Here is a 23,788-nt window from a genome sequence, read left to right on the forward strand (position 1 = left end):
ACAACGCCAAAGTTTGCAGTGCCGCTTTCTAGCAGGTAACGGCCCATTGTTTAAATTGTATTTTCAGATATTTTATTGGTCAGTTACTTAGATAGCCAAGTATTCATATGTAAGGTAAGATATATTATTTTTATCCCCTAGCATGGTTGTCCTCAGAGTGCTAGATTTTAGAGGTTAATAATTATTTTTCTCTCACAATTTGTCAAAAACATTTAAATGCAAAAAAGAGAACCAAAGTCAGTAACACAGTATGGTTTAGTGCCCGCTCACACCAGGAAGCATATCTGCATGCTTTCTGTTTTGAATTCTGATCCCATTGTAAAGGGTGAGAACACTGTAAAAGATTATCCACCTTTTTCTATGAATGAGAAGTTATTGAATAAAGTAATGACAAAAGGGCATGTAGTGGAACGGTTTGTTTGTAAAAGTTACTTATGAATTTTTATTTATTTTTTTTTGTAGTCGACTGTAAGTATTTTAAGAGTTTATACAGATAATTACATCATTGTTTACACCCATGCTGAATCGATATTCGAATTCATTAGAGACGTGGACTTGTGGCATTTTATTCTCCAAATTCAAAGAAACTGTTTTTCATTCATCTATTTTATTGTGTAACTCAAAATCTTTTCTTTTTTACATTTTTTGTTTGTTTGCAAAGTGACACCTTTTACAGCGTCTGAATCGAGCCGCTCCTCCATTTCCACCCACTCCTGCCTAATCCCCATCACCATTGGTTTATTTTTCACGTCAGTCAAAGGAGTTTGGGCGGAACTCAAACAATCCACTCGTGCTCCAAGCACTGTGGACCGTGCGCCACGGCAGACCAAGACCAGTGCAGACAGATGTACGGGAACGTTTATCCTGCTACCAGTGGAGCATTCTTATCAGTGCTTGCGGTTTAACGCTGATTTAAAAAACAAAACCCATTTATTTCAGAGTTCCTCTTACTGAGCGCACTCATCAGAAGTGCATCCCCGACAACATCCACATTAGTGCTTTTTTTTTTTTTTTTACATTGTCTTTTAGAGGAGCGAGAATTTATATCGCAAGCAAAACAGCCTAGGGATTGTAGACTGGGCTGTGTTAACCCCGTTTCCCAGACGCACACAAAAGCCACGCTCCTGCAGGTTCACCTGGATAAACTGAGGAAGCCGTCCGGTCTCGTTTAGAGGTCCAGGAGGGAGACGGAGTGGAGAAATTAGCGCGGAAGACAGGAGCAACAAAGAAGCAGGCAGGATGAACCTCAAGAGTCATTTGATTTTCACTCTCTACACTATTTATGCGATTCTACTGAAAGGTGAGTCTGGGACGCGTGGGGGAGTGCGTGGAGTGTATGTGCGCGTCAGGTTTTCATGTGTGCGTGTGAATGTTTCTGGAAACTGATAGGAAGATAAAGAAGGGGCAAAACGCGTTGCCACACGCGGGTCCTGGCAGACCGGTGATGAGCCGTCTCTCTTTCTCCTACACGCGCGTGCACGGGCGCGTGCACACGAACACACTGTGGGTTTTTTTTCCTCCTCTTTTTCTCATTGAAAACACACACGTGTGTCTGTACGTGCTGTCTGCAGACGTTAGAGATGCAGCACAGCCAGAGGGCTGCTTGTGTCCCGTCACGTTTTGAAGTCCGTTCATATTCGGGATGTTGATGCGTGCATAATTGAATAAGCAGAACCCCTGGAAACTGACGTGTCGGACTAGGCGTTTTGTGCGCCTACGGTATCCTGTTGTGTCCCGTGTGCAAGCTGGTAATGAAAACAGACACCTCACAATGAAATCCAACCCCGCGGGCGTTTTTGACTTGCTGCTCTTAGATGAGCCCCGGAGTCACTGGAAGCCTTTTTACGCGCTCTTATCTGCTTGGATTCCTGGATTAAGGAAGAAGCTATCTTTGAAATGTATTCTTATTCATGAGTTATGCCTCAGACTGAGCATCACTTAGCTCTTATTAAACATGCTGTGCTACTGTTTACTGTGTCTGAAAGCATATAAGACGTAAAGACCGAAAGGGATTTAAGAAGGATTTGCTGATATTGTGAGTGACATTCTGAACTCCCATATCCTGGTTTCAATAAATCTTCCTATAAACAGCTCTCAGACTTTAGAACAGCAGGTGATCCAACTGTAAACAGGAGGGGTGAGGGAAGGGCTAGGGGATGAAATCAGGGGGGGCAAGGTCACTGCTACTGATCCGCACAATTAACTTATTAACTTTGCATAGCTGTTCGTGAAATGGCTCAATGCCTTTTATTGTCACACTGAAACAGTGATTGATTATATTAAATAGAGACAGAAGGATGTGAATGAAAAAGTGTGTATGTTATCGTTAGGTCTTCACAGAAATATATGTTGTTTCTCTATAAACGGTTGATAGGATATCAAATTACAAGTTTGTGAACACAATCTTACATTTTTGCCTTAAAACAGTCCATATTTTATCCTTAAGTTAGTGCTGGGTGGCCTGAAAGTGTTGAAGAGGGAGCGCAGAGTTCCAGAATATGGTGTACCAAACAACAGTGTTAGTTTGCTTTTTTTTTCATATAAAGGATTCTAGCCACACAAAGGTATCCAAATATGAAGATATAGAGGCATAGAGAGGTATGGTTTCAAATTATCCACCAAACAATTAAAGTCCTTTTCATGAGATGCCAGAGAAATTGCCGGCGTAATCAAAGTTTTCTTTAGTCATGTGGAGCATAGAGTAACACAAAGCTCCCTCCCCACAACATATTCTGTGGACTGTTGGTCAGCTGGCCAAAAAAAAGTCTGCTACACTGTTTTCTTTCTTACAAGACATGTACATTTTGTTAATGTGAATTATTTACATTTGCTAGAAACACAAAGAGGGCTCCTTCACCAGTCTTAATAAGGTATCCATGTTTTAAAACTGTAGTTGGTAAGCAACAAGTAATTGAAGCATGTAATACATTTTAGAGCTTCATAACAGCCTACAGCAAAATGAGCTGGAGAATATGGATGAGGAGAAAGATGTCTGATTTTTGATCTTGGACTTGTTAACTTCACAACTTGACTCCAGATAAGTAGATGGATCCTAGTAGCATGATGGGTTATGATATCATAAGATTATGTCCTGCTTACTCCAAAATCATATCAACATGCTGAGTATTTAAGTCATTGTATAATGAATTTAGTAACACGAAAGGCATAATTATTGTCTTGACTTCAACCACTGTTCAGCATGGGAGAAAAGGGACGCTCCATATGAGAGATCATCGGTGCTTGATTCTCTTGATCATTTGTTGTAGCCGCTTTGAAGTGTATGTGTGTGTTTGTGTGTAAATGAGACAAAAGATCAGCCCTTTCTTTAATAACCCGACATGATTGAGGCCATTCTTGACTTAATGAATTGGTGTGTAATTAGGTATCTTAGGGTGTATCTAACAGCTTCCACCGCAGTATTTATTGATGTTCACAAGCCTGTCTTCTCATTTTTATTCTCTTTACACACTTGTTGGAAGTGCGTGGGTGTGTATAATTTTCTGCATGTGTGCGTACATTCCTTCAGATGTGCACTCTGTATAGCTTATGTTTGAAGAGGCCACATTGAAAACATAACAACACACACAAAATCACGCTGGTCTCTCTGCCTCTCTTGTCTTTACCCTGAAGAGGATAATACCAGGCTGCCTGATTTGAACAGTCATCTCTTGGTGCAAGACCTATTATTGCACAGGTTCAACGCAGCAGGTAGGTCAGCCTCCTTCCGAATGAGGTCTATCAAGGAAAAGACATGGCCTATCCCCGCACTCTGTAAATGACAGCTGTTTCGGCCCGTTTGGCCTTGAGCCAGCTGGCGTTGAGAGATCCGAAGGCACTAAATCTCTGTCGTGGAGCAGACCTGCACTGCTATATAGCGCCAACGTGAGCTGTTGTGATGGAGGTCGTTGTTTACCAACAGCTCGAGTTGTTAACATATTATCCAGTGTCTCTCTTGTTCCCATGCCGTAGCCAGAGAAAACAGCCTGTTATGCAAATGGACTTCTTACGTAAGAACTCAGGGCTGAGCAATGAGCAAGGGGAGGTGGAGGCAGAGAGACACGAAGAAAGAAGTAGGGAAATGTTCAAGAATAGAGGAGTTGATAGAAGCGTAATGTGGGAGCAGAGGTGTGGAGGAGGAATGTACAATCTTCTCAACTAGAGTGTTTGGTGTGTGTGTGTGTGTGAGAGCGAAGGATGTGCACTGCTTGTTTGCTCTATGGATGCTTGTTTATCGCCGCTGCTCTGTCTGTTTTCTGTCGCTTTGCCTGCTTGGCAGTCGGTCGTTCTGAACTCTGATCTTGCTAGCCTAAATACAAACTCCCGCTGAGGGATGTGTTTATCCCTGCAGTGAGACTAAGCTGGTGAAGGCTGACCCTCCATCCCTCTGTACTTTCGTCCATTCCTCCCTCGCTTCATCCTCCCATCCTGGTGTGGAGCTTTGTAGCACAGCAGCGTGGGAAAGCTACTGATAACAAGCGGCCTTGTGTGTGTGTGTGTGTCTGCGCATGTTTGCAGAGCTACTTATTACACAGGAGAAACAAGTTGTTCCATTTTTCTTGCTTACTTGCAATTTCCCTCTCTCTTTTTGTCTCTCTCTCTTTGCATCTGTCCGTTTTCATAGACACCACATATGTGTCCTGCACCTTATACATCCATCACAAAGCTTTGCTGTACTGGGAATCATCTGGCTCAGTGCGCATCACACAGACATACACAGGTGGAGTTTCCTCCGTGGGTTCACTGCAACCCTGCCAAGGGATTTCCCATGATCAAAGCCAGTCTTTTGTTAGTCCAGGTGTCATAAAAGTTAAAACAGAAAGGAGGAGGAGGAGGAAGAGGAGGCTTGAGGGAAATGTGGTCGGATCCAAAACTTACATGCTCCTCGTGTCAAAGCAGAATGGCTCTAAAAAGAAATGAAATGATAGCAGCATTGTTGCGTTACTCACAAGGTAGCTGGTCCAGCTGGGCAGATTTGCTACCAAATGCACAATTATGATATGTTAAGACTCTTTTCCTCTGTGTAGACATTTTGCTTTAGAAGGTAGAATTTCAATTATAAAACAAGGCTGTGGGAATGTTTTAAGCATTTATGTATCTGAAAAACTGAAATGAAGCATTATGGACTAAAAGCAGTTAGCTTTATGTCAGTCAGTGGTGGTTTCTGATATGGGTAACATGGGCAGAATCTTATTATAGCTGTCTATAATAGCCCAATCTGCTTTTATTTAAATAAGAATAGCATTAGTTAATACATTGCTGCTGCTAAAATAATGCATTAAATTGTTTATTAGAATTATAAAAATGTTGTCTAACACCAGTATTTCATATTTGATAATAATAAGTACTTACCGGATGTACAGTAAATGTTGACAGAATTTCAGCAAAAAATGGATTTTGAATAGAAAAGAATGATCACTTTATTTATCCTCAAAGACAAGTAATTTCTTTTGATTATAAAATTTAAATTAATCATAGAGTTGACATTTAAAGTCATCCTTAGCATTTCATATTTACTATTAACAATGTTATGCAGGCTAGCATTGCTAAAATATCTGTTGCATTAACCCTGAAATTACCTATAATCCACAACACAGCTAGCCAATGTTTATATATAGGGGCTGTAAGGGTTGGACCAATGGAAAACAAATGGGCTCCAAAAGGGATTTTCTATGTTTTACACAATACCCCATTGTAATTTTGTATAACTATTTGATTCAGGTCAATTCTGGGTTAAAAAGTGACACTTAATGCTTCTAGATGTATCACAGTTTTAATTGATATTCTCAATATTTACAACAAATACCTATATAGGTATGTTTTTCCAAGTACAGGCTGCTTTATGTTAACCAACGCAGTAACATACAAAAAGCCAACAGTGAAACCCATCAAGTACAGATCCAGCCTGAGCCAAATCCATATGGGGTCAATGTACACGTGTTGCCTGGAATACTCCCTGATAGACAGAATTTAAAAGCAACCAGCTGCCTAAACAAAGCAAGCTCACTGTAAGACATTCAGTCTTCCTGTTGTTTGCTTAAAGTCTTTTGCAAACTGAATGGAATGGCAAACATTTCGATGGGCCTTGGCATGTAGCTTCTTATACCTCTGTATCTTTTTCTGCTTTCATGTCTGATGGTAATTAAAGTAGCCAATGTGAGTCTTTTTCTTTCTAGAAAAGAACGTAGACTTAGACTTAGACTGACTTTATTGTCATTTTGCATGCACAGGGTGTATACAGAACGAAATTTTGTTGCATACGGCTCAGGACAGTGTTTTAAGCTTCCAATGTTGTGAGGTTGTGAGGAAGTTGTAGTTATTGCATTTTCTTTTGTGAAAAACAAAGGGAACAATTCCAAATCTGAATTATCTGTGTAAATGAGTCAAATTTGGCTCGGGGTCTACAGATGAGTCAAGAGTCATCCTGACTCTATGAACGTACATAGCTGCTGAGGAAATGATTCTACCAAGTTTTAGTAGCTGAGGATTCATATATAACCGTGAGGTTCCCAGGTTGTACTATTATGTTTGAAAACAAATGCATCGCATCAGCGTTAAATAAATTATTCTTTTGAACTGAAAGGAGCACTGCTAACTTTTACTGATCCACATCCACATGTCTCTTCAAAGAAATACATGGTCAAGAATGATGTTTGTTTTTTTTTTGCACATGTCAAGTGTACAAATCACTAAAATGACTGTCTTGTTAGGCATAAATTCAAGAAAAGAGTGTTATTTTATCCCAAACGGCATCCTACTGTAGAATAATACACTGTTAGTGCCTTGAGCTAATGGCTTCCTACTGGTTACGATCACACAGCATGTCAAGCATATTTCTTTTTGCAGAAGATTCAGGTTGAATAAATGTAAAAAAATCTTTTATTTTGGCACTAAGTGTGTGTGTTATATTTTTAAGGCACAGTGTTATTTAGTCTGCCCAGAGCAAGAGGCAGAGATCAAATGGGCCTCCCACAGAGAACGGTGAGAACATAAGCCCACAGGTGGATTCTACTGCACCAGCATCATCAACAGACTGCATATTTATACCTTAGTAGACACCCAGCAGGTGAAAGAAATGCACAAGCTCAACTAACATAACAGCTAATGGCACCTTTTACATGTACCTATGTGTACAAGGTAGAATATAGAGCAGTGTGTAATATTTCAGGTGATGTGCTCTTCACTGACAAGCATGGAAGTTCATTGCAGACTCTCAATAGTTTGATGTCCATCCATCCAACACGCTTATTCTTGCAGTGTGCCTAGAGAGAACCCACGCATGCACACGCAAAACATGCAAACTCCATGTAGATAGACTGCAGGCCGGGACTCGAACCCAGGACCTTGCTGCAAGGCAACCAACTGTGCCACTCTGCAGTAAATAGTTTTATGTGTGGCTAATAATTACTACCGCATCTTGTAAAAGATATTTGTATCCCATAAGGTGTGTTTACACTTCAGGAACCTATTTATGAATTTGGGTAGTTTTCTTGAGTAGTGTTCTCTCCCTCCTTGCAGTTTAACTACAGGAACTGGGGACATACTGTATCTTACTAAAAGAGACATCAATTCTGAAAATAGTCCTTTTGGGAGATTATGACTTCTTGGATGGTACCTGAACTATAAGAAAATATTCTTTGTGAGAGGATGCTGAACATTTCTCATTGGTAAAATATTCCCAGCTTGTTATTTCAAGAACAACAGCGAAAGATGAGTTTTCCACGAAAGCAGACAGCAACAAACGTTTGTGTTGCATTGCTAACCCGTATGTGCACATCTACGTGTACACACGCTAAATTTCACAGGCACGAATTACACAGGTCACTTGGCTGGATGAGGACAAGTGACAGTTGCCTCATCGCACAAGTTTCATAAGAAAATAATGGAGAGGGAGATCTCTAAATGAAATTTTAAAACAAAAATGATTTCCTTTAATCCTTTCTGAATATAAAAACCTGGAAAACTGAGGATCTTCAGATATGTTTTATGATCTAATTAGCTTATTTTATGTAAAACAATATAGACAACTATTAGACCTATCTGATAACGTATAGTATACTGCTTGGTATATCTTGACACATGTAACTTTACTGTGCCTAATCCAAATTAGTAGATAAAGCGAAAAGGCTTGGATAAAAGTTATCTTGAAGATTAATTATTGCATGGCATAGTCAAATGTTGACTTAGCAATATTTTTTACTTTTTACCTAAAGGTTGTGCAGAACAATTTACATTCAACTGAGGAAACTTCTTGGGACAAAATAGTTTTGTATTTCACTGTTTACATCCTGGGATCCTTTTATACTTGCATTCAACCAAGGGTGCCAAAACATTTGGTTATGTCCCTATGTGTGGTGTGAGGGTGCCTGTGTGCACAGATGCATGCATATGTGATGTCTGCATTAGTATTGAATTCCAAAAGGATTAGACTGGCTAATCTTAAACTCCAGTCTTTGACAAGTCATGTGTCACTAATCTCAAACACTCTTTGAGAAAAAGACACAAACACAATCAAGGTTTGGATTAAAGCTCTGTGTAAACACAAGGCTGTGTTCCTTTAACACAGAGAGGGAAAATTGTTTGAATTTACAATAGAGGGGGCAAAGAAACTGAAAAAAGATCTAATTCCATACTTATATAAACACTGTACTGTATGCTTGGAAATAGTTCATAATCAGAAGTAGGTTGATTTGATGTCCTATTAAGTGGAGCTAATTTATTTTCCAGGTTCCTTGTCTTAACAGCCTCTTGCCCAGACAAAGTTCTTTTTATGGCCTGCGCTTTTTCATCTTGAGGCTTCTTTTCATACAGCTCCCTGAGGCTGGACTTTGGAGACTTGGCCGTACATGTTCAATCATTTTTTTTCCAGCAGAAATAAAGATATGGACAGCAGTGACTTTACCTCCTCTGGTCCTTAGCCCCAGCTCTGTTATTGTTTGGGGACTTTGCGTCTCTGCTTGATAGAAATGAATTCATTCAAAATGATGTGTGTCTGTATAATGTACATAGATGTTCCTGTACACAGAACCATATTGTGTTTTGTTGCTACAGTAAAAAGGAGAAGAAATATACTGACCGTTGAACAAACTAGCCAAAAACTGGAGAGAGAAACTATTTTATGTTTCTGTTGGTGTTTTGTTGACCCAGATAGATCAATTGTATCTTTTTTCAATAGTCCACAGGCAAACATTTGCTATATAAAACATATAAATTACTGTTTATTAATGCACTATAGCTTAATTTTTTGACTGTAAGCTAATTAACAAATTCCAGGCTGCTCAAGAAAAACAACAAAAAAGTTGATTTGCAAATTGATGCATACACAGAGAAAATCTCGTCAATTCTTAGAAAGCTTTTCACATACAGAATGTTTTGTCTTCTTTTGTTGTCAGTGTTTGTCACATTTATTTGTCAAGCCAAATTCCACACAAATTAGATTAGATGGGCCATGAAAGATCTATCTCGATAAATTAGACTTTCAGTAAATTTGTTATTCGGAAGTAAATTTGTTATTCAATATAAAAGTAAAGCTTCTCATATACATTCATTACACACAATAGTATTATAATTTAAAAGTGTTTTTATTATTCATTTTGATTAATAATAGGACACTTATAAAATGGATCTTTGATCTCAAGGAGTTTTATCCTGGTTAAATAAAGATTGAAGAAGAATAAGAAAATTTCATTGATTTTATATTTATTAAATCACCAAATTGAGTTTGGGCCAGGATAGAAATAAAGCACATGGAGCAAGGAGTTTAGACAGATTGTGTTAAGAACCATGATTCCTCACTCAGGCTGCTCAGTGGCGCAGTTGGTAGCACTGTTGCCTTGCAGCAAGAAGGTCCTGGGTTCGATTCCCGGCCCGGGGTCTTTCTGCATGGAGTTTGCATGTTCTCCCTGTGCATGCGTGGGTTCTCTCCGGGTTCTCCGGCTTCCTCCCACAGTCCAAAAACATGACTGTTAGGTTAATTGGTCTATCTAAATTTTCCCTAGGTGTGAGTGTGTGTGTGAATGGTTTTTTGTCCTGTATGTCTTTGTGTTGCCCTGCGACAGACTGGCGACCTGTCCAGGGTGAACCCCGCCTCCCGCCCGGAACGTAGCTGGAGATAGGCACCAGCAACCCTCCCGACCCCATTAGGGACAAGAGTGAACAGAAAATGGATGGATGGATGGAAATTGAGTTTCACAGGAAAAAAAACCCTCATAAATGTCTTATGACCTGCACACTCGTGCAAAAGTCTGCAGACTTGACAGCTGTCCAGCAGACAGTCATCCACACCCTCCATAAAAGATCTTTATAAAAGAAGCTGACGGTTGACACTGTGCTGTACAAACATAATAATGAAAAGTTGAACTGGAAAATTGTGGTTGAAAAACACACAAGCAACATGGATAAATGTAGTTTTAAGAGGAAACAAAACTCATTCAATAATTTGGACCAGATTCAGAGACTGAAACCCTGTAGAGAATCTATGTATTATGATTAAAAGAAATATAATAGTCTAATTCAGTCTTAAACAACATCTACAACAATGCAGATAAGGTAAAGGCATTTATTGAAGCAGATCCTTTGTTAAAATTCATCTTATTTTTTCTCTCACCACTATACTTTAGCTTAAATTACTTTTTCAATACATCTGCATGCACTAAGGTTGAAAAACATTTAGGTTTTGCTCCATTGCAGTGTTACAGCTCTTTATATCATCCAAACTATTGATTTGGTTCTTAACTGCTTAACTTGCAGTTATACAGTAACAAATACAGAGTTATAGCACTACACTAATTGAAAAACAGGATTTATTGCATTCACAAATACACAAGTATTCACATGTTTTAGCTTTCAAAGGAAAGCTAAAGCTAATTGAAATATAATTCCCCAAAGACACATGCTTGTGTTAATTGGCTGTGTGTGGTTGTATTTGTGTGCACATAAGGGTGTATGTGCTTTTTCTGCTCATATTTGCCTGAAGTCAGTTTCTTGTCCCTTGTCTAATCATCAGCTTGAGGGTACCCCCTTCTGCACAACTTAATTTGATCTTTGAAAGCTATTATACTCTTTTGCATGAGCACCATTTCTAAATATGTCTAATTTAGTAAAATTATTTAACTAGAATCCATTGATGTGGACTTGAATTCAAAGTAAAACGGTTTATTTACTGTAGTAGGCATATCAAACTGCTTATTGTTGTGTACCTTGGACTGAGGTATATGCGGGAGTGCAGTAATTCATTAAGTGTTTGTGTGGTCCATTAATTTCTACCTGTGGGAACTTAAGATATTACATCGTTTCTAGGCACAGAGCCTTAATTCTGGAAATCCCAGGTGTGAAATTTCACCCATTTGAAACTCTGTAAGTCCATATTAACACACACAAAACAACCATTCTTTGTTTTGAAAATTGTAGAAACTGAGTGTCCAGGGGACAAAACAAATTGGCATTGTTGTGCCACTACCTGTCCCTTCTTTTTAATCATTGTAAATGCAGACGTTCTGTGATGTTTTTTTTTTTTTACTGCGTGAATGTAGTTTTTTTCCTTGCCGTGCCAAACCTTAGGCATATGTCTGTTTTCCAAAAGCACAATATGGGATATTTTGCTCTATTCTTTTTGATGTTCGGTAAAGACAATGTGTGTTTGCTGATACAAACTTTTTGACTGAGACACTTCAGTGTGTTGCATGGTTCACTAAAAAAGAAGCTCTTAAATAACAGGTATGCACTGAGAAGTGCTCAGTGCTGCTGAGTGGAACTGAGCAACTGACGCGACGCCGGCTTCGCCCCCATGCGGAAGTAGAGCAGTCCTCCGACAAAACCCATTCAATAAGTAATCAATGATGTCAGTAACGCATTACTGACATCATTGGTATTAAATCTTTGAAAATTAAGTTAGTAAAAACATGGAAATTAAAGAAGATATTTAAACCAATTAGCATTTTCTTGACAAGATGTCTGGTGATCATTTGAGGCTGCAGAAGAGGGCAAGATAACAGGACGGCTGAATGGACTACAGCCAGGTTGCTCTGTTTTGTCCTTTTGAGTTTTCAGCCTCTATTTTGAAACATCTAGGGTCTGAAAATGTTAGAAGCCTTTAAGAAGTTTTTGACTTTAGGCAGCAATCTACAGTTTTTAGGGGACACACAAGAGCACTCTGTGTTAGTAATTCTAGCTGGTGCAACCTTGCTATCCACTTATATAGATAAGGAAAGTTTAAAATGTCAGCCCTGTAACCATCTTGCCTTTGTCAGTCAGTAATATAAAAGTTCTGTTTTAGAAGGACTACTCTGTCACACATATGGTGTGCAGTCTACTCTGTTCCAAATCTAAATAGTTAATGACCCCCTCAAGGTCTAGAAAAACATATTCCAAATGCTCAATTGGTACCCTTATAATGTTTGCATTTATTCAATAAAAATTGTTACAAAACCAGTTGAATCTTCTTAGCATACCTATTTGAGAGTACCAATATTTACATGGGCAAAATTTCTTGATCAAATTAGTGTATTGTAATGTAATATATGTAATTGAAAAAAAATCTGAGTTAAACCTTTACATTGGCACACAATTAAGATGATTAAGACATATGTTTACATTCACCAGGCTTTATTCAGAATAAAAGCACTGACATGTGCAGAGTTGTAAAAATTTCCTTAAAAAAACCCAGTTGTACTTCTGTCTGTGCTGAACATAAATCTAAACACAGTAATGTGTTTGTTCTAATAATGGTTGAGATGTTACTGCACTCCCTAATTAAGCTACATGCAAACTACACTTGCTGTTGGTCTTCCTGCATTACAGGATGAGAAAGGTGGAGGAAATAAACGTCCTTCAAAGTTCTGTGTTTCCTACAACTACAGCACTGCTGCACAATGTGGAGGCTGGTCAGTTTGTGACGATCAAAATAACATGATTAAAACAAGTGTTCAAAATTCGAATTAACAATTGGCATGAACTTCCTTTCGCGTTCAGATTATAATTTCATTTGGTGAGAGCATAGTCCAATCAGAATATTCCAATTGGGTTGCTTATATGACACTTTTTTCTTTTTCCAATCGACCATCTATTCTGATTCCTTATGTTTATGTAAATGTGTCTAATGTCATATGATGGTGCCTGGTTTAAGATGGATAATGTGACTTGACTTATTTGATTTTTGGCAAAAATACATCTGAAAATGTCAAAGACATCCATAACAATTACTAGGATTACAGCTTTTGAACAGCTGCTATAGGTGTTGATGTAGTATTTTACTCAGTATGCCTTGTCAATTTAGCTGAAGAACCCAAGACTTTATTGATAGGTATGTGACACATTTAAGTTCAGGCATAGACATAGCTGAAATAAATAAAAGTGGTTTTACTATTGAAATCCCTTAATTTTCTTTTAATTAAATTTATTACATTAGCTTTTTTATCTTAACACTCAGTATCGCCCTTTATTCCAACCCCCAGATGAGGTCTATTGTCGAAAGAAAAACAGAATTGCTTCCAAGCTTCTGGTCTGGACTTACTGGATGTTGCGATTGCTCCAGGCCTGTTGTAGAAGGAAGCAAAGATGGAGTCAAGTGAGACAATTTATAACAGTTAAAAACCAAATGAACTGAGACCCTTGGCTTGGGTGAATGAGCGATAGTATACATAATGCGCCTAAGGGATTTCTTCTCTACACAAATTGTTCATAGTGTCTGTGTTGAGGTGTGTGTATGGGTTGTGCATGTACAAACTCTTAGCACACACAAGCACATATCTCTCGTCACCATCTGTCTCTGTTTGCCACATTGCAAATCCATTATATGCTACACCACATTATTCCCCCAATCCTAAGTAGAACACACCCCTAAGCTTACTTCCACTATTGCTACTCAGTGGAACGGTGACAATTTGCCACTGCATGCACATCTTTGTTACAGATGCCGTGGCATGTTTCCAGCTGTATTTTAATACACATTTTCATGCTCCATTTTTTTGTAAGTTGGTGTTTAGCATTGACACTCTGAAATTTTACAAGCCTGTTTGCTTGTTCCTGCTGTTTCACGAGGAAATTAGTGTGATAAGATATTTTCATCTGGTCCCCACTGAATTAACAATGGGCCTTAATAATCCTGCCTCATCCAGAATTATTAATTTTTCCATTCTGGCAGAGAGATTTAACACAAGTAGATGCATACACACACACATACACACGCCGACACTCTGTGTGAATCTGGCTAGGGCTTGGCTCACTAGTTTTATGGCTAACTCATCTTCAGTTCTAATCAAAAAGATTCCCCAGTTCCTAATCTCCTGCTGTGGAAACAGAGTTATTATGTTTTTAAATGGTCTCCAATTACTGGTAATTTCGGTTCCTATCTTAAAGCTATTTGCTTTTCTCTCACTTTGCTCTGCATGGGTACAGCGGGCATTGTCCCTTGTAAAAACAACTAGAAGATAAGTTAGAAGTAGAGCAGATGCATTTTTGGAAAGCAAAATTGGTTAGCCTTTCTGTGCACTTTTATCTTGTCCCTCCTTGTCTTTTATCATTAAAAATTGCAAACAAAGTTGAGTTAAGGTTTTGATCATCCTCATCAATGTGTATTCCTCAGAACTCTTATTCACCCTGTTTATCAGTCTTCTTCACAGTCAAGAGTTCATACTGCTTGACAATACATATTTTTGCAAAGTTGTAATTTGTAACTCCTGTCAGCTTTCCTTATAATAAGGATTCTCAATGTCTGAAAGTACTCTTGCAGTCCTTGAGACAGTTTTTCTTATGAGTGCAGGTTTGTAAGCCTTGTGCTGCGTTTTTATGCCTCCATACCTTTAACATTTCCATTCAGAGCATCACTGCAAGGGCATTTTATAATTTTGAAAGTTAATCTTTGGTCCACCTGGAAAGTAAATTCAGTTGGATTAGTTTTGATGAATTGGATTTCAGTTGTAACCTTGGCTGTGCGTTCTGGCATTTGGCAGCAGTCATTTATTTTTAGTTTTTGGCATTTCAATATAGTGTAGGATTTTATACTCTTCAGCTTTTAAAACTTTCATACTTTTTGTCTTATGAAATAATAATTCATCAATATACACTCAGTTCTCCATAATGTTTGGTATTTCTTGTGTATAGATAATCATTTGGGGAAAATAACACTAAAATGTTTGATTTCTACAAGTTTTCAGACTCTTTGACGTGACTCTCACAGTTGAGCTGAGATGCATTGTACTTCCATGAGACGTCCTTGAGATTCCTGAGTCCATAACTAAAGTACACAAAGGGTAATTAAATTCTTCAGACGTAGCTTGTGAAGTTTCTATAAGATCTAACAGTCAACTGTGTATATAAGGATAAAAATGAAGCCATGAGGTCAAAAAAGATAGAAAAGTCTGAAAGTGGAAGGATGAAAGAAATGTTCTCATGCTTTGACAATGCCAATAAGCACAGTAACCTCTATCATTCTTGTGTATAAAAGATTTAGAAATCTCTCCAAGCTGATCTAACTTTATAACTTTAATACAGAGGACACTAGTCATTCATGTGACTCACTAGCTAATACTTTTTAGCGCTGCCCTAGTGGCTTCCTGGAGCTTTTTCAAAAATGTTTGAAAATTGAAAAAGATGGGGGTGGGAAATATATTTTTTGTTTTAATTTGGTTTCTGTAGGAGGACAAACATGACACAAACATTCTTAACTTTTTGCAATGCTATAAAAATGTGTAGAATAAATATAAAATTTCAACATTTCCGTCAACAAAGATTTGCGTCATAGCCTGTGACACACGTTTCTTTCAGCTGGGCGGGGGGCGAGGCAGGTGGCTGTTGTAAAACCAACGGGTGTGTGGTGGGCCCTGGAGAGCACAGGGGAAAAGAGGAAAATAGCCGAGGAGAGATTCTACAATTCTTGGACCGAATCATTTGCATTCATAGTCAATGCAGAAGGATTACTTGAATGTTTGCTCTGTAGCGAGAAGTTGTCAAATAATAAAGGACCGTACTTTCCGGACTATAGAGCATACCTTACTATAAGCCGCACCTACAAATTGTTTACAAAAAAAAACAACAAAAAAACTGGAAACGTAGATATATAAGCCACACGGTTCAAAGCGTGGGGAAAATTACCAGCTTATAGCCCGAAAAATACAGTAATGTGGAAAGACATTTCCAGGGAAGGTGCTACATTAGCTGCTGCGTCAAGATTAAAGTTACATCTTACATGCCCGATGTTGAGAAGCTGTCCAGTGATGTCTGTAAACAGAAGTCACATTAAACGAGTAAGAACACAATCCTGTTTTAGGCACATATATTTAGTAACAAAGTGGTTGTTTTTATAAATTGATTAGTAATTTTTGTCAGTATATACTTAGAATGACACTTAGCTATATTATTGTGTTTAACATCCTCTGGTCCGAGGATGGCTGCGTTGGTTGTGTGTCAAAAGAGAAAAGGATGCTGCTTTTTTTTTTTTTTACCATTGCACTGACTTGCTTGGCATTTGTACAGAAATCAAACTTAAACTGTATTAATTTAATTTGATATACATTACCTTTTCAAAAGGCTGTTGTTTTATTTCATAACTGCACTTTGTGTTTTATTGCTCTCCGTTTGTTGCCCAGATAAGGGGCACGTTAAGCACGTTCCGTTTTGTTGTTTTTTCAATCACACACTTAACGTGATTGTTTACAAGGAGCGATCGTTGTTATGCAAACTGCATTTGGGAGCAGATTTTTCGAGTTCCAAAAGGAAAAGTATCCTTTCCTGTCGAATCTTCATAATAAAAATGACATCAAAAATCAGATTTTTTTATTGCGTTTATTTAATTTTATCAATGCAACGAAAAACACAATACATTAATATTGTAACGGGAAGTAAACTTAAAGCACCATCGTACAACAGAGTCACGTGGTGCATCATTCCTTCCAGGATTCATAGCAGGGAAAATAAACATTTAATCATGAAGATTATGAATGTACGCACTTAGTCGTTTTGGTAATAGGCTAAAATAGCAAATATAAACATCCTCCGCTCCTGTGTTTCCTTCATTATAAGCCTTGTATAAGGCTTTTAATTTTTTGTGGCTCTAGACCGATTTGTTTTTTGTTCCAATATGGCTCTTTCAACATTTTGGGTTGCCGACTCCTGGCCTAGGAGACTAGACAGATTATAGGTGGCTCTTAAGCCTGAAAATATGAAAAGAACAAAATTTTACTGTATTTTAATGTACTTGTGGCTATGTTCTGTTTCCCATTAAAAGTTTTAAGTCCCAGAATAACTTAAATAAAACATTAAAGATTATTTACAAAATCAAATGCAAAGCATCACTTCACTAACTAAGGGGTCTAAAAAAACTCATATATTCTGGGTTTCCCCCACAGAACTTGCTAAGCCCAGTGGTAGGGGCACTATAGGGCAGTCATGCAGTGGCCTAACGTTTTTTTGAGTTAAATAGTTAAAGTTGACAGGAAATTTGACAATATCACTAGGTAATCGTGTGTTATTGGAAGGCGTTATTAACAATATCTAAACACCAACTATAAACTTAAAAAAGGCAAACATTAAAAAAATCTTAAATAAATAAATAAACAATACTGAGCCTGAGATGTATATATCTGTCTTTACCAGTCACCTTATTAGTGATACCTGTGTAATTACTTTTTAACACAAAAAGTCTTTAGGTGTCTAGATGTGATTAAGACGACAATCACAATGGGAAGGAAAGGGAATTTTAGTTACTTTGAATTTGGCCTGGTTGATGGTGCCAAGATCTAGTGTCTAATAAAGATTAAATATCCAATGAGCAGCGATATTTGTAAAAATGCCTTAATACCAAAGTTCAAATAACATACAATTTTGCGGTGAGACAAGAGTCGGTCAAACAACTTTTTGATATAAAAACCATCTCAGAACATGAAACCTGTCAAGAGATGAGACACCTGGGCTACAGCAGCAGAAATCTACTCCAAGTGTCAGTCATGTGGGCTAATAATAGGAAACCGAGGCTACACAGACTCAGCAAAATAGGACAACAGATTGTGAAAATCCTTGCCTGGTCCTACAAATCTTGATTTCACCTGGCAGGGTCAGAATGTGGAATAAACAACAGAAAGGCATTGATCTGTTCTGCCTTCTATCAACAGGCTGCTGGTGCTGTTATGGTGTGGGAGACATTTTCTTAGTGCATTGTGTCCTTCTTGCATTTCGGCATTGTTTTACGTGACAACCTTGTTCTTGACCAAGTCTATATTTTTTCATAAACACAATGACCCATCTTCCTATGTCCTAATGGACAAGTTAACCCAACCATCTAAAGCTACTTTCATGAAAATGACTTCACTATACTCTACTGGCCTCCACAGTCATCAGATGATTATGCAATGTGGCATCTTTGGGGTATGGTGTAAAAGGGGAAGTGACATACCTGGATCTGGGAAATCTATCTATTTTGCCTCTTAATGGTGGCAAAATAGAGATTAAACCAGATCTAGCTAGGTATACCTATTAAAGTGGCTGGTGAACATAGAATTTTTTTTTTTCATTTGGAAATGTGTTGATTTACAAGGTTACATTTTATATCAAAGTAAAAAATTGAATTGCAGAAACTGAGGACCCCCAGTTAAGACTCAGTTATTACTGTTTTCTAAATGCAAGGTTTCTCCTTTACTATATACATTCGTAGCTGGATGGCTCCAAAGACCTCGTTTAACCTCACATTTAAAATTTAGTCTCTGCCTACATTTCCACAAAGGCTTTGCCAAAATGCAAATGCTTTTGTATGTGTATGTAGTTGAAATGGGCCAGCTAATGCTAATCTCTGCTAATCCTCTGAGAAGCACCCTCAGAGCTACATTATCTTGCTACTGAGTTGCTAAGATAGAGAGTGGAGGAGAAGAGACAAAAATGATGTCTGCGGACATATGTGCAATAAATACTGAATAACATGGGAATGACACAAAACTGTCTAACCCCTGATCACTCCCCCAGTGACAACTTTAGATGAACATCAAATCTTCGGAGAGCTGCTGGAACAGACAATGTGAACCACGGTTCAGTTGGGATGGTATTGGGTACTCCTTTTTTCAGAAGCAAGCGCTAATCTCAAGATTTCCTAATGCAATGGTCACCTTAATCTTAATCTTATTACAAAGTGAGTCCAAGAGCAAAGGACCCATATGAGATGTATGGAGTCCGTTTATGCATCTAATCACAGAATCACAGGAAATTCTGATCACAGAATCATAGAATTTTACTTTGACTTGCCCTTACATATGAAGGTAGACGGTCACAAGAGAAACACAATTTAGGTTCATTGCATATTAAGATACATATGAGTAACAATAAATGACTTATTACTTATTAACTATCAGTTTCTGCAACATTGTATTAGTTTTAAAGCATCTTTGATTTCCTTAATGCTCACTTGTATCTGACTGAAGTAATACTGAAGTAATTTTGGGTTGGTAAATGGACTGAACTTATATAAATCTTTTCCCATCATTTTGACCACTCAAAGCTCTTTACACTAGAGTCAAATTCACCAGTTTTCTCTCACAAACGCACTCATATTTATACACTGATACGCTGATCGATAGGCAACTTGGGGTTAAGTGCCTCTGCTCAGGGCCACATCGACCTACAACCCTCCAATCACAAGATGACTACTCTACCCAAAAATCACAGTCGCCCTGTTTTGATAAGCAAAACATAACCATGTTTTACACTTAAAACAAAGAGAAACTTTTTAAAAATAATGTTTTTGAATCAAAATATGAAACACTAGTGCTGTGTTAGCTTGAACCAGTTTGGACATTAACCTGCTAATTTGTATCCGATTAGGCTTTTAAAATGGCATATCTTCAAGCAGAAGTATTGCTTGAATGGCTTGTGGTGCTTTATCCCTTTGTACCTTGATTTGCAAAAACTAAGGACATAATCTTTGAAGTGGCAGTTCTTTTGATATCTAGTGGGTACTTGTCATTCGGACAAGATTATCTTGATTGAAATGATAGTAGAAATGCAAAATGGTAGGAGGAAGCTGTTAACAGTGAAAGAAAGCAGACATGCACCAGGAAAAGGTGATGAGTTGTTTATGAGATATGCACAAGTGTATATTGTTCCTGTGGCTTGCTCAGTATCCGGAATGGCATGTTACTGGCCACCGCTGTGTCACCTCTCTCTTAAAGTCTCGCTGAGATGAGATGAGACAGGGATGATGGTTACAGCAAAACAATCTGTAAGTCTGTGTGTCATAAATGGGTTGAAGGTGAGGGTATAAGAGAATTAGATTGATATGGAGGGGGTGTACCAGGATGAATGGCAGTTAATTGAAGTGGCCCCCAATGAGAACAAAGAAAAAAGAAAACAGACAAAAAAAGAACAGCAGCCATGCATGACATATCCAGGAAATGAGCTTTGACACAGCTTCACTCTGGTTCTCAAACACAAACTCACACACACAATCTAACAATTGCAATTATCCTGAAGCGTGATGAACCATTTAAGTATTTAGGCTATGTGGGTGCAATCGCAGAGATAGGAGACAGTGTTTTAAAAGGTCTATTCATTTTTCTTCATACACATGAACATCGATGCAGTAGAATGGTGCATAAATGCTGATAAATTGTTTTCACTCTTTTTTTCCAGAATTTTCAGAAAATAGCATGGGATTCTTTATTATGTAGACTTTAGTTGCTGAGGATGCTTGAGATAATGTCTAAAATATCCCAATTAAATTTAAGGGTTTGCACATAATTGAATTTTTGCATAACAAAAGTAAACTGTATCACTGTATCAAATGAAGAAAAAAAAAGTTTGATCCATTAAACCCAGTTTTATTATCTAGACATTAGCATAGTCCTTTAAAAATGTTGAAAGTAATTCGTCATATTTTATGAGAATAAATGAAACCCAAACAGGAATTACAACCAAAGCATACACTGAAAAAGAAAGGAACACAAAGGTTCTTCAGCATATAACTTAAGGGTTTAGGTGCATGGGAACAAGATGGCTTACTTGCATGTACAAAATGGAAAAAGAAAGACAACATGGTAATGCATGCATGTGACAGTGAGGTGCAAATTGTCAAAGAGGTGAACTGACCAGTGACTAGCTTCATTGCTAACTCAAAGCAATGAATCAACTGCAGTTCCCTTGTTCTACCTCGATTTTTTTTCTCTTCACAATCACGGGTGTAGCTTTGTTGAAAAGGTGTATCAAGTCCGATTTGAGAGGTGAAATTTAAAGTGCTATAGACTGTTTTTAAGAATTCTTGTACATCCCACTTTATCTCAAAAGAAAGGGAGCAGATGCTTCTGTTTTTGTTGTTTGTGTGTGTGTGTGTGTGTGTGTGTGTTGCACTTTGTAGCTGGTCCCAGGGCATCTGTTTCACAGCTGAATGCACATGGAGGCCATGATGAAAATCAGGTTGTAGTTTGTTTTCCATTTTCTGTGGTTGAAATAATGCTCTGTTTTAGTTTTACCACTGTGCTGGATGTGATTTGTCTTCTGAAGTTTAGATTTGCAGAACAGGTGCAATATGTTTCTTGTTCCAGGGAAGAAGTTATCTTTTTGTGTATATTAATTTATCAGTTCATGCCTAAACGGAAAGGTGTGAGACATTACAAGCTTTCTGTCATCTTCAGGTTAGATGGAATAGCTCAGATGAAAATAATCTATGCTTATCATCAACCATAAAGCACAGCACATATTTTTTTTGTCGACTCCACTTTTTTTATTTCTCCAAGACGTTGCAGCCAATTGAATGTGAACAATGATTTGTTGTTTTAAAAGTCATAAAATAAACAAAAGGTTCTTTTTAAAGTGCAGAAAGATAAATATTTCTTCAATTTCTTATTTTCTCATTGCATTTGACTACCTTATTCTTTATCATGCCTTTCCAATCCACTGTTCTCTTTTCCTTCTACCTGGATGCTTCATTTCTTTCTTACCTCTAACACCTCCATCTCCGGTGTCACCCTGAGCTTTCATCTCGCCAGGGTGCTTCCTTCGTTAAAAAACCCCAATTGGCAGACAAGCACCCTTGTCAGACACCATTCATTGAACTTGCACAGATATGACAAGTGTTTTAACAAGCACCACTGAGTTTTGCGATACAATGGAAACTGCATGCCAATGGCAAAACAGATTCGGTGACCACATATAGAAGCAGTGAAGTTTGGATGATGTTATGTTGATGTCCTTGTCAGATTTTAAAATAACTTTGCAGCCTTAACGTACTGAGTGAAACAGTTTTGTTTAGCTTTGCTACAGTTTGTCAAAAATGTGACTTTAGAAAGGGACAATCTTTAGAAAGGCAGTGTATGCTGGAAGGTTGTACGACTACTACAGGGACAACCAAGAGACTCTTGAGGCAAATAACCGTGTAGACGAACAGTCTTCAATTCAATTGAAAGTCACTGATTAACCTTGCATACATGCGTTTGGCCCATGGGAAGAAGCCAGTGCACATGGAGAAATGCCCATGTGCCTAAGGAGAGCATGTAAACTAAAAATGGAAAACCTTAAATTTTTTATATAGCCTTATTTTTTTTTTTTTACAGCCTTATAATAATCTGATTCTTCTGATTATCAATCAGAATAATCAGATTATTCTGTTTGAAATGACTTTTTCAACACTTCCCCGGACGCCAGAGATTTGCACAGTGAAGATTTAAATGAGATACCGTTTCTTAGGGGATTGTTATTTTTAACTTTCTGGTTGTGGTTCTTCTTGTTGAGGATGCTCCAATGGAAATTTTGTGGCCAGTTTTCTGAAAGCTTTACTCTGCTTCTTCCATTTTACCAAATTGGGATTTTTTGTTTTGCATTTACAGTTTGAAGAGGCAGGATTATGTAAAATCAACTTGTGTGAGTTTTACATCATGTTATAATGTTAGCCCCTCATCATTATCTTACCTGGAGTGTTGCCTTGATTCTTTTATGCATGTTTGAAAAATCCTTTAATTTGGCAGCAATTCAACAGTGCAAACCGCCTGGGTGCACTGAGGCACAGGTCCTCCTGAGAGCTGCAGTTTCCAAGCTACCGAGCTGACACCTCACAGGGTACCTATCACCCACGACTCCCCCACCCAGATCCTTCAGACTAGCCAGCAGCAATTAGCAAACACCTGGTAGAACATTGGGCATCTACAGTACTTAACTTATTGTACAATCTACTTGTCAGTGCAACACTGGTAAAAAGTTTGTTAAAAGGTTAATAAAGGAGTGATGTGACAACTTCCTGAAGGCAAAGTTTCAGAAACAGCAGGAGTTTTTAACTTTCCTGTTATGTTGCGGGTCAAATTTACCTGTTTTAAAGTTTAAATTAAAAAAAAAAATAGTTGGAAGTATTTTTTTTTGCATGAAACTTTTTCTATTTGTCTTAATAGGTGCACTCTACATATAAATTGAGAATGTATTCATTTTACGCATTTGTAAACCACCCTGCATCTACATATTACATAGATACTGTTCAGGTCAATTTGACCCGGCAGTCAAGTTGAAGTGCAAAAAAAGATACAAAAATGTCCAATTCTACATGTTTCCTTGCAGCTATGAACCATATTTCACCACACACACACACAAACACACGCCACCGTAAACATACATGCACACGCCCACGCCCCCACACACACGCACACAATTGAACCCAGAATTTTATATACACCAAGTAAAATGGCACTTCCAGCTTTTTACATATCTGCCTGAAGTTTAGTGACATCATATATTTCATATAGTTATCTCGTTATTGTGGCATTCAGCAAATAGGAATAATTCAGGTAATTTGTCAAAAGTTTTGTTTTTTAAACACCGGCATAGTTGTACTGAA

The 23,788-nt window shown here is 37.9% G+C and overlaps 1 protein-coding gene across 3 annotated transcripts in view; it reads left to right on the forward strand.

Annotated features, from left to right (window-relative positions):
• Positions 1-792: 792 nt before the first annotated feature.
• The window catches only part of cadm2a (cell adhesion molecule 2a), a 230,777-nt gene continuing 207,781 nt past the window's right edge, over positions 793-23,788 (forward strand). For 2 of the 3 annotated variants that reach the window (XM_028031541.1, XM_028031540.1), the window contains exon 1: positions 794-1,300. In XM_028031541.1, the coding sequence (XP_027887342.1) occupies positions 1,240-1,300 (61 nt within the window). In that variant the 5' untranslated portion in view covers positions 794-1,239. Of the gene's footprint in view, positions 1,301-23,788 lie in introns of all 3 variants that reach the window. The other variant, XM_028031539.1, reaches the window with a different exon arrangement.

Source organism: Xiphophorus couchianus, chromosome 11 (genome assembly GCF_001444195.1).
Source record: "Xiphophorus couchianus chromosome 11, X_couchianus-1.0, whole genome shotgun sequence".
NCBI classification, from domain to species: Eukaryota; Metazoa; Chordata; class Actinopteri; order Cyprinodontiformes; family Poeciliidae; genus Xiphophorus; species Xiphophorus couchianus.